The sequence below is a fragment of the Brassica napus genome, chromosome C3 (genome assembly GCF_020379485.1).
Source record: "Brassica napus cultivar Da-Ae chromosome C3, Da-Ae, whole genome shotgun sequence".
In the NCBI taxonomy this organism is placed as follows: domain Eukaryota; kingdom Viridiplantae; phylum Streptophyta; class Magnoliopsida; order Brassicales; family Brassicaceae; genus Brassica; species Brassica napus.
Genome location: NC_063446.1, coordinates 1560813 through 1572237, shown reverse-complemented (window position 1 = coordinate 1572237; position 11425 = coordinate 1560813). Strand labels below are relative to the sequence as shown.

Below are 11425 nucleotides of genomic sequence, written 5' to 3'. Positions count from 1 at the left end.
TATTATATTTAACTTTAAATGTCTTGATCTCTAAAAAATAATAAAATAGTAAAATCATACAAGATCGTTACTTTGATATTCAAAGTCAATTTAGAATTTGTGAACAGTTTTGATATATTATATAACGATTTTAACAATAATTTTGTCGTTATAGTATTAAGTAAAACTACAATACTAAATATAAATAAAACAATAGTGATCGTATCATCTATAGCTATCATCGCTTATATCTTAACATATTTAAAAATCAAATTTAAAACTATTTTAATGTATTTGATAAATTATTAGAGAAATTTTGTATATTTTATAATTTAGTTTGAAATTATATTTATTGTTATTAAATAATCATACTGATTAAAGTAATATAAAATAGATAATTAATTTTGACCAATAAATTGAAAAATAATGGGCCTTATCATATATTTTGTTTATAATATTTAATATTATCATAAATTTTTATTTTATTTTTATAATATTATCACCTTTTAACCATTTATTTCAAAATTATATACAGTTTATTTATTAGTTTATATTTTTGCTTATTTGTATAAAATACTTACTGCTCTGTTCTATTAAAATGAAAGTTTCGTTTAGAATATTACATTAGTAATAATTATTTAATATTTGTTAGGGATGTCTGCTTCTTTTCGCCTTTAATCAAAAGTCAAAATCTTGTCAGTTTTTCTTAACATCTAATTGTCAAAACTATCGTCCGTTTTGTATAGACGTACGTGAAAAAGTGTCCGTTAAGGAAACACTTACAATTAATGAAGAATCGAATATAACACATATGCAACAGAAAGTGAAAAGGTTAGTTGCATGCAAGACAATGACTGCTAATGTATTCCAATAGGCTCCAGTACTTTGTAGTTAATCAATTAAGGAAAACAAAAAGTGGTTTGAAATTAGAAAGAGAAATGAGCATGTAAAAAGTTAATGGGTTAAGCCTTTCTTCAAAAAAAAAAAAGTTAATGGGTTTCCAGTTATGGCAAAACTAAAGTACGTTGACATTGGTTTAATAATCAGGAAAAACTTAAGTAATGAATTAATATGGTTAATACTAATAACAATCAGCGTTAATCAACTACCGTTCAGAAAAATATCAGCTCTAACAGTGGATGTTGAACATTTTTTGGTTAATGCGACATTTGAGAGCAAGAAGGCGAAAACGATTAAGGGAAAATTAATTATCCTAAACATTATAGGATTAGTTTTGTTTTTTAAATCAATTTTGATTGTTCGGGATGAAAGGTACATATGTTTATAAGTTTCTGAGGTTTCTCATTGGTCCGGAATGTTTTGTAACGTATGAAATAATCGGAGAAAGTAGGATAGTCTAGAATTGTTCTCTAGAAGGATAATGAACAATCTTTTTTTTACTAAGATATTGGTAAAGTTTCAATCTTTTTTTTTTTGATAAAAAGGCTTTCAAATTTAAAAAACATTAAAAGTTTACAAGATAGGATGATGAAACCCTATAGCGAGATAAAACTTGCATGAACATATCATGATAGATAACATCTCATCCCTATGAAACAACTTAGGGAGAAACTAGAAAACCCATGATGAAATAGTAGACAATAGCTAGTGCTTAGAACCACGACCACGCCGGCCATGCTTTCCTCGTCCTTGTACTGTCTTCCATTCCAAATCTTGGAACTTGATAGGAGGTCTAGTCTCTCTCCCACCCCTTGTCAAGCCAAGCGAGCTCAGTGACTCATTCTCGGCTCCATCCACATCACCTAGCGCTGAAAAACGAGAAGGACTCTCGAATACATGAACATCAGATGTTGTGGTTGAGGGATCAACAACATAGGTGTTTTGATCCTCATTGTTGATAAGTTTTGTTGATGGAGAAGATTCCATAGAAGGTGTTGCAGCTTGGGCAGACTGAAAATCTGCTAATGTGGGTGTAGAAGTGATCAAGCTTGGCGGGGTAGTTTGAATACCTTGTTGAATCCTTGTGGATAAGATAGAATTGTGTGCAGCTACATTGTTTCCTGGGCTTTCCGTAGAAACATTAGGTGCAACAAATGGTGTTTCTTGATCTTGAGCCAAACCCAAACCTGAGTTTGTAGCAGCTTTTTCAGTGATTGTTTCTTCCGATTCAGAACTGACAGGAAGCACATCCAGTGCACTGAATTGGTTACATATCTTTGGAACCTCGCACGCCAAGTTAGTAGCAGGAAGACTTTCTTGCTCAGTGACTACCTTTTGAGTAGACGGTGAGGGAGATGGGACAGCACTCTCATTTTGGTGAAGAATGATGTCAATATCCACCACGGGTACATCAACACTAGAAGCCACTGAATTTGATGATAAGGTTTTATCCTCTGGAGTCTTAGGAGGCTGAAGGCATCTTTTAGATTTGTGGCCTAAACACCCACACCTATCACATGTGGAAGGGATCCAAGTATATTCAACTTTAACTAGAAAGATGTTACCTTGTTTATCATCAAGGGCTATAAGCTTTGGAAAGTCCTTATCCAATTCCATTTCCACCAATACTTTTGTTTCCCCCAAGTTAGTAGGATCAAGCCGAGGTTTTTGTGTTAATATAGGCTCTCCAAGACCAGATGCAATATGACTAATTCCTAGTCTAGAGTAGCAGCAGTCAGGAATATCCTTCAAAGTCACCCATACCGGAAGAGTTGAAACTTCTGGAATTTTGAATGAGCCCTCAGGTGTCCACGGCAACACAAAGAGCAGACAGTCATCAATATGCCAAACTCCCCTTTGTATAATCCACTGACGAGTAGATTGGTGTGGGATATGAAACATATAGGATGAATCACTAATCTTCTTGCAAGAAATTTTGCAGCTTCTTCCCCAAATTTTATTGACCACAGCATGAACAAGTCCACCCGGGGGTAAAGAACATCTATGAAATTTCCCAATGAGATATTCATCCTTGTTCTCAGGTCCTAACCTAAGGACTTTTGAAGGTATTGTTACCTCAGGGGTGCCATCAAGGCGATAGGTAGGTGATGTTGCCCGGAAAAGATTGCGTGACTGGGGACCCAACCTTGCAGCCCACGGGAAACGGAGAGATCCATCGGCTTTAAGCTCTGGAAGTGGCAGCTTCTCTAATGGAACCTGTAAGGAACGATTAGGATGCTTGTTCTTGTCTTGCTTGTTCACGATTCCGTCATTAAGGATTGGCCAAAGAGAAGCAAGTTGATTTCCTACAAGTGCTTTATCAAATTCCGTTGGAGTGGATGGAACAGAAGGGGTAGTAGGTGGCACAAAGATGAGTGGCTTTTCCCATGAACCCAATGAAGGCACAAACTGGTTACTCGTGGTAGAACCGGATGTTACGTTTGCTTCTACAGTTGGTAGATGAGAAGCTGAGATGATTTGAGAGGCCTGAGCTTCAGTACAAGGAGGAGCAACGATGTCAGTGTCACAGCCACGAAGAATCGGAAGTTCCACCCCCAGTGGAGCTGAAGAAGAATCTAAGGCCATAGGCGGAGGATCTTGAAGCTTGTCGCTTTGACTCGATGGAGACGCCAAGGTACCGTTCGAAACCATGGCGGAGTGAGTCAAGGGGAAAGAAAGACAAGGAGGAGACGCCAGGGATGAGAAAAGCTCGGACCTTCCGGCGATTCAGACGGCGAGGTCAGATCGATTTTTAAAAGTTTCAATCTTCTTATTATGTTTTCATCTCTGTGATCAAGAGATGGTCTTTCTTTTGAACATGTATGAAATGGTAAAGTTTCAAGCATTTGGGGGAAGTGGTAAAAGGTCACATGATGACATGAGTTAGATATTGATCATCTCATAGCGGATATTCATAGTGTGAATAGTTTAGGATGAGGAGCTTCATCCTAAGATCGGAGCCCGTGTGGAGTGTGGACTAGGGTATGAATTCTCCAGTTGTTTTGTTCTTACTGTTTTAGTACTGAAGGAACTAAGGAAGTATGATTACTCCCATTTTATTTACCAACACGTATGCTTCTCCACGAATTGATTTTTACCAAAGAACACGTATGTTTCTTCTTATTTGTGAGATAGTGGTTTTAATCCATAGTTTTCAGAAAAACTACACTATGTTTTTTTGTTTAAATTAAAACCCTTAAAATATAACTTACAAATAGATAAAAGTAAGTCATTATTTTAAATTTTCATAGATCAGACAAGCTTATATGCACTTGTTTCTTATTTGAAGTTTCATTGATATAATTCTCATTCTAACAAAACTGTGGGTTGGTAGAATATAAAAATGCAGATTTTTAACCCTCCGCCTTTTTTTGCAGATTCAGCAACAAGCAAAGGATAATTAAGATTTTATGACATTAAAGTAGTGGATGTTCCTTTTGTATAATTATATTATTGCTAGATAGTTATAGGTATTTTTCAATAAAAATAAGGAAAATAGAAAATAAAAGAAAATCAGAAGAGTTTCCCAAGTAAAATACTTTGAGATATTCATAAGAAATTATTTTGATACATGTATGCCTATAAATGATTCAAAATTTATTTAAACATTAAATTTTAATTAAGTAATTAATATTTAGATTAAATTTCCACTGTAGATGTTCTAATGGCTTCCACCATCATACCTTGTTTTACTATATCATTAGCTTAATCTAATATTCTTTGAAAAGGAAAGAAATCCAATTAAAATAATATTTGGCACTCGTGTGTATATGTGTACATCAAAAATGGTCTTATTTAAGTTTCTTTCATCTACTATCACGCATTTAAGGATATCAAATCTTTTACGTTTCGACTATTATTAGCAGGTACGGATAGGCGGTACGGATGTACGGATATAAAAAAAGTTTGCTTTTTTTGTCAGCAAGAAAAATTGACTTTAAACAAATCAAATAATTAACAAGACAACCAAGAAATTTCGGTGAAAAACGCTCTCAGGCACTCTTTCTGAGAACGGTTTTTAACCGCTGACCTCTTTTCCCTGCAACATTTTCTCCCGCGGTCTCAGCTCAGACTTATCACCTTTCTAGTTTTTTACCTCTGACTTTCACCCCTCTAGATTCAAATTGTTTCCTCTTCTATCTTTACCCCCCAGTCAATACACTTCACTGGCCTAAAATTCCCCGGGTTCTCACCCTCGACTCCGGTCGACGGGGCCGTCTCCACTCACCGGTAAGCCCTCCTCCCCTTATGGAACGGTCCACTACTCAGATGAACCCCCCTGCTCACTTCTAAAGTCTGCTTTCTAGTAACCTTCCTGTCTACGGACAGAGAACTCCTTTGTACTCCTCCTAAACTCTTACCCTGCAAAGAACCCTGTGGTTTTTCTTCCACTATGTCACGACGCTTATCAGCTGCAGAAAAAGGGAAAGGCATCCAACGCCATGAATCCCCTCCCAGAAGAGGAAGAGTACAGGTCCCTGCATTCGATAACTCCGAACTCATGCGAAGACACGAGTTAACACTCATTGGCAGAGTCACCAACCCCAAAGTCCAGCGAATGTGGTCTCTCATCCTTTTTCTATCTGACCACTGGAAGTGCTCCACAAGACGCGAAGGAGCAGATCTAGGTAAAGGAAAATTCCATTTCCTCTTCAAAACCCAGGAAGACCTCCAGAAGGTCCTTGATAATAGGCCTTACCACTTTGCTCACTGGATGATTATCATCGAAAAATGGGAACCCTCTATCTCCCCCAGTTTTCCATCCAATATACCCTTTTGGATCCAAGTCCATGGCGTACCGGTTCACCTCTGGAATGAAGCCATCCTTCACAGTATCGGAAAAGATTTGGGTATCTTTGACACCTGGGAGATCACTCCAACTAAAGCCAGGCTCCGAGCTCAAATAAATGGTCTCTTCCCCCTCATCTTTAACACAACTCTGGAATTTTCAAATGGGGATGAGGTCGAAGCGTCACTTCTCTATGAAAAACTAGAGAAACACTGCTCACTATGTCACTTACTGACTCATGAGAAAGAAGACTGTCCTCAAAACGCAACTCTTCCCAGGGCGTCTTCAAATATCAACATTTCGGCTTCTCGTCCAAGAGACAGAACCAGAAACCTTCCTACCCCACCTAGTCAGCGAGAATCTAGCAGGAACTCATATCACTCTCAACGCTCTGATCTTCGAGATGTCTTAATGAATAGAGATTTGAGGCGAAGCTACTCATATCATCACAGCGATAGAACATCCTAATCTCACCCTACGACAAGGCACATCTCCAGGCAACAACCTCAATGGGTGGACTCTGGCAGGCGTCTGCCTCCACCCCCTAGAGCCTCATCGCACGTATCTTCTGGAAGAGCAAATGAAAGACATGCATCTCCCCACACAGTACAACAGCCTGAAACTCCTAGAAGCCCTCATTTTATCCCACCAGGAGCTCTTCAGGAGGCACAGGAGGAGCTCAGGGAAGTCATGATACAATACTCCAACTGCGCTGATCCTACTGAAAGCGCAGCAAGGAAGGAAAGATGCCGGTTAGCAGAGGAACAGGGAGAATTTGAACAATCAGCTATCAATTTGGCTCTGTCTAATCTAAACAAAAAAAGCATTGTTATCTCACCTCCCTCGGATTCCAGACTTTCAGCACTAGCAAGACTTGGCCCATCTCCTCCCCCAGCCACAAGGCCTCCGGTGCTTGAAAGACTTCAACCCCCACCTCAGGAAACAGGAGAGCCGGTAACTACTACAGGCCCCTCAATGAAAAAAAGGCTTGGGCGTCCACCCGGAAGCAAAAATCAATCTACTCTAGCATTGGGAGCAGCCGGAACCATCACAAAGAAACGGAGGGTGACACTATCAAAAGGCTCACCTAAAAGACGAACCCCCTCTGCCCGAGCCCCAAAGCCAGCTCAAAAATATCAAGACGCCTCTGCATCTGCAAGCATGAGACCCTCATGTAATATTATTCCCCCGGTGGCCCGACGATCAGTGGATTTTCGCGCACCACCACCTCCAATTCCTTAAAAGTGATAAGCTGGAACTGTCAAGGGTTGGGGAACCCCCTGACAGTCCAGCGACTAAAGGAGATGCGCAAGGACATATCTCCAGACATCTTGTTCCTCTCGGAAACAAAGAATCCCAATGACTTTGTCCTCCGTAAACTGAATTCGGTTGATTACCCTAATCATCTACTGGTCCCCCTTGAAGGACATGGCAGCGGAGGCCTTGCTTTATTCTGGAAAGCTGCAGTCGACCTCTCAGTTACCACCGTCTGCAAGAACTACATAGATGTCAAAATCTCATATGAGAATAAAGAGTTCTTTGCTACCTTCATCTATGGGGATACAGATAATCTGAAAAGAAGGAAACTATGGGAAGAGCTAACGTGCCTCTCTACTGTCAGGGATTCTCCTTGGTTCCTTACAGGTGATTTTAATGACATTATTGGCAACCAAGAGAAGTCAGGTGGCGTCATAAGGCCTGAGGGCTCTTTTGTCGACTTCAGATCCTTCTTTTCAGCCTGTGATCTATTTGACCTACCACAATCCGGTGATTATCTATCCTGGAGAGGAGTCAGAGGTGATCAAGTTGTCCGCTGCCGGCTTGATAGAGCCCTTGCAAATAGCCACTGGTTTGACACCTTTTTTGCGGCCCGAAGCGAGTATCTAAAGTTTGCAGGCTCAGATCATAAGCCCGTTGTCACCTGTTTTGATGCCACCAAAAGAAAATCCAAAGGCATCTTTAGATTTGACAGACGCTTAAAGAACAACCATGAAGTCAAAGAGCTGATAAAGGAGACATGGACTTCCTCTCCATCAGAAGCAGTGGAATCAAGAATCATCCATGTGAGAAAAGCCCTGATTAAGTGGTGTAAGAATCAGCACCTCAACAGCAGAAAAGCCATCGAAAAACATAAGGAGGATCTGGAAGCAGCCATGGTAAACCCCAACAACAACAGTGACCTAATCTCCAAGATTAATAAAGACCTTACAAACGCATACCTTAATGAAGAAGCTTTCTGGAAACAGCGCAGCAGAAACCTTTGGTTGAGTCTCGGTGATAAAAACTCCGGCTTCTTCCACGCTGTTACAAAAGGAAGACAAGCTATCAACACCATGACCGTTATGGAGAACGGAGCAGGTCTTGTGTTTTTCAAAGATGACGACATTACCAATTGTGTGGTCCAATACTATGAAAGTCTTTTCAAATCCGTTAGAGGTGACCGAGAACACATCGTTAATGCGGCTATCTCGGCGAAGGTAACAAACCAAGCAAATGACCATCTCACAAAACTTCCCTCTTCTGAGGAGATCTTTACAGCCCTCATGGCAATTCACCCCGATAAGGCCCCTGGACCAGATGGCTTCTCAGCCACTTTTTTTCACTCCAACTGGTCCACCGTTAGAAAAGAGATTGTATCTGAGATCCAACTCTTCTCTCCACTGGTGTCCTGCCAAGAAACATCAATGAAACCCATGTAAGATTAATTCCAAAAACTTCAAGTGCTAAGACAGTTTTGGATTACAGACCAATTGCGCTTTGCAACGTCTACTATAAAATAATCTCGAAACTGCTCTCTATGCGCCTCCAACCTATCTTACATGGACTCATTTCTGAGAACCAATCGGCTTTTGTAAAGGGAAGAGCTATAGCTGATAATGTCCTAATTTCCCATGAAGCCCTACAATTTCTAAAAACATCGACAGCCTCAAAACAATGCTCGATGGCAGTAAAAACGGACATGAGTAAAGCGTTTGACATACTCGAATGGGACTTTATCAGAGCAGTGCTGGTCAAGCTTGGCTTCTGTCACCACCTATTCCTACTGCTCATGCAATGCATCACAACTGTTTCCTATTCATATCTCATCAATGGATCAGTTAGAGGGAAAGTTTTACCTGAGAGGGGAATTAGGCAAGGTGACCCGCTTTCACCCTACATCTTCATCCTCTGCACTGAAGTCCTCTCCGGTTTATGTCAACAAGCCGAGCGAGATGGAAAGCTCTAGGGCATCAGAGTCTCGCAGCAAAGCCCTAGAGTGAATCACCTCCTCTTCGCTGATGACACACTCTTCTTCTGTAGAACTAATACCCAGAGCATTGCGACACTCCAAAACATCCTACTCCTCTACGAGCAAGCCTCATGCCAGCGTATAAACCAAGCCAAATCCGCTATCACCTTCTCCAGCAAAGCTCTTCAAACACTGAAAGACAGAGTAAAGGGAGCTCTATCAATCTCAAATGAGGGGGGCATTGGAAAATATCTAGGCTTGCCTGAGCATTTTGGCAGAAGGAAAAGAGATATCTTTACCGCTATTGTGGACCGAATTCGTCAGAGAGCCATTGGCTGGTCCACAAGACAACTCTCTGTCGCTGGAAAACTAACCCTTCTCAAAAGCGTTCTATCTGCTATGCCCAATCACTCAATGAGTTGCTTCAAGCTTCCCATCTCTCTCTGTAAAAGAATCCAATCCGCCTTAACCCGCTTCTACTGGGACTCTAAACCTGATGAGAGGAAAATGGCTTGGATATCCTGGCAAACAATGACCAAATTGAAGAATGATGGTGGGCTGGGACTCAGAGACATACAATGTTTCAACGACGCAATGCTAGCAAAGCTTAGCTGGAAGATTCTAACCTCACCGGAATGTCTCCTTGCTCGGGTACTGCGTGGAAAATACTTCCCTGATGCAGATTTCCTCCAGATTTCAGCCCCGACTTCTTGCTCTCATGGATGGCGAGGCATATTGATAGGAAGAGACTTAATCAAAGATCATGTCGGATGGGCAATAGGCAATGGCGAAGACATCAATGTCTGGAATGAGCTCTGGCTCTCTACTTCAGAATGGGAAGCACCCATTGCCCCCCCCCCCCCTCCTCAAGTGACTCTGCCTTTATAAAGGTAGCTTCCCTCCTCCTCCCCAACGAAAGAGATTGGGACGCAGGAATAATCCGACAGCTCCTCCCCCACCTAGAAGAAAAAATTCTCACCATCAAACCGAGCATAAGAGGCGCAAAAGATAAGAGGATCTGGCTCAAGAAAACCTCAGGCATTTACTCCACTAAAACAGGCTACTACACTGCTTTAGAAGAAAAAAGGCGACAAGAGGGGCTGCTGATCATACCTAACCCCAGTTGGATGCGAGATGTCTGGAAGTTGGCGATCCCTCCTAAGCTCAAAATGTTCTTGTGGAAGATGAAGCATGAAGCCATTCCAGTCAACGCAAGGTTACACGCTAGACAAATCATCCCCTCCGCAAAATGCACATTCTGCGATGAGGATGAATCTATTAAACATCTCTTCTTCCATTGCCCCTTCGCTAAGGAGGTCTGGAAAGATGCCCCCTTTGCCTCAAACCTCGACACAGATCAGATTTTAAATGTCCAAGAGGGGATCCAGTTTGCTATGCAGACCAAACCACTTCCTCCAACAGGTATCAACTCCACACATCTTGCCGCTTGGATAATCTGGCTCGCAAGGAATCAAAAAATCTTTCAAAATCGAATCTTCTCGGGGCAAAACACATTACTCAAAGCTCTTACTAGCGCAAGGGAATGACAAACGGCTCAAAGCAACGACATAAGAACGCAACCCCAACGCACCGCTCCGCAGATCGAAAACTATGATGCAATCATATGCAGATCTGACGCAGCCTGGCGACCTGGAATTTCAACAGCCGGTTTAGCGTGGAGCTTTTACCGTGCAAATGGAGAGATAATTTTATCTCATAGTAAACCAACCTCTTTCGTGATTTCTTCTCTTGTGGCAGAGGGATTAGCACTGAGAGAAGCCATGGAACATGCATGAGCCCTAGGATTGACGAAAGTGATCTTCGAATCTGATTCTTCTCAACTGATAGCAGCGGTTGAAGGCGAATCAAATTTCTCCGATCTTCACGGAATCGTCTCCGATGTTATCTCTTTCTCAAACTCTATGGAGCTTGCTCGCTTTATTTTTCGTAGTCGCATTAACTTTGTATTGGAAGATGGACTAGCCAAGCAAGCGCTTGATGCGTATCTGTACCAACCACATTGATTTCGAGTTAATGAAGTTTTCCGTTTGACAAAAAATAAAAAACAAATCAAATAATTAATAGTATATAAATGTATTAAAAATTAAAATATAAATCATATTTACCTATATATTGTTTGGTATCGATTTATTTGTTTTCGTAATGCTGACTGCTGACCATTAGAAATCCATTGAAGATAAGGGCGGAACTAATCTTAACTTGGGCCTAAACAATAGTAATACACTAAATAAATAAACGAAGCCCTAAATTAGTGGGATATGTAGCCTATGAATATCTCAGCACTATTGTGAAAATGCTATATCCGAACTTGTAACACGGAGGCCATATCTATATGATATCTTTAAACTTTTTTGTTGAAAACTATCTATTTGGTCTCTGAACATCGTCATAATACGAAATACAAAATACAAATTAACCACTGCATACTGATTTTTTACTCCGGTAATAATAAATAAATCAATTAAATGGGAAAAAACTTCTTTAATCGGTACCGTTATGGAAATATG

The 11425-nt window shown here is 40.7% G+C and overlaps 2 protein-coding genes and 1 long non-coding RNA gene across 8 annotated transcripts; 1 reads left to right on the top strand and 2 right to left on the bottom strand.

The window, feature by feature from the left end:
- Positions 1 to 667: 667 nt before the first annotated feature.
- On the bottom strand, positions 668 to 7153 carry LOC125584047. 2 transcript variants are annotated; one of them, XM_048751837.1, is made up of 2 exons: positions 6507 to 7153; positions 668 to 6389 (listed from the first exon to the last, which is right to left on the bottom strand). In XM_048751837.1, the coding sequence occupies exon 2, from the start codon at positions 3529 to 3531 to the stop codon at positions 1585 to 1587; it is 1947 nt and encodes a 648-aa protein (XP_048607794.1). In that variant the 5' UTR covers positions 3532 to 6389; positions 6507 to 7153; the 3' UTR covers positions 668 to 1584. The 2 variants fall into 2 exon arrangements, with proteins under 2 accessions (XP_048607794.1, XP_048607795.1); XM_048751838.1 differs by having other exon boundaries at positions 668 to 6386.
- On the top strand, positions 5273 to 6910 carry LOC106426332 (serine/arginine repetitive matrix protein 1-like). The gene is made up of 2 exons (XM_013867060.1): positions 5273 to 6096; positions 6196 to 6910. Exons 1-2 carry the CDS (start codon positions 5273 to 5275, stop codon positions 6908 to 6910), a joined length of 1539 nt encoding a protein of 512 aa, XP_013722514.1.
- A 126-nt stretch (positions 7154 to 7279) lies between the features above and the next one.
- On the bottom strand, positions 7280 to 11025 carry LOC106426379. Of its 5 annotated transcripts, none has more exons than XR_007321057.1 (10): positions 10627 to 11017; positions 10429 to 10547; positions 10011 to 10353; positions 9524 to 9856; positions 9197 to 9418; positions 8650 to 9089; positions 8416 to 8576; positions 8058 to 8336; positions 7888 to 7969; positions 7280 to 7743 (listed from the first exon to the last, which is right to left on the bottom strand). It is a non-coding gene; the product is annotated as an uncharacterized LOC106426379 (long non-coding RNA). The 5 variants fall into 5 exon arrangements; XR_001285295.3 differs by having other exon boundaries at positions 8650 to 8711; positions 8785 to 9089; positions 10011 to 10547; positions 10627 to 11016; XR_007321058.1 differs by having other exon boundaries at positions 9197 to 9390; positions 9475 to 9856; positions 10011 to 10547; positions 10627 to 11025.
- Between the last annotated feature and the right edge of the window lie 400 nt (positions 11026 to 11425).

Bases quoted from the DNA above. Each gene is read 5' to 3' on its own strand.
- LOC125584047 (XM_048751837.1), bottom strand. From the start codon at position 3,531: ATGGTTTCGAACGGTACCTTGGCGTCTCCATCGAGTCAAAGCGACAAG.
- LOC106426332 (XM_013867060.1), top strand. From the start codon at position 5,273: ATGTCACGACGCTTATCAGCTGCAGAAAAAGGGAAAGGCATCCAACGC. The intron at 6,097-6,195 runs GCGAAGCTACTC...GGACTCTGGCAG, and splicing joins TTAATGAATAGAGATTTGAG to GCGTCTGCCTCCACCCCCTA.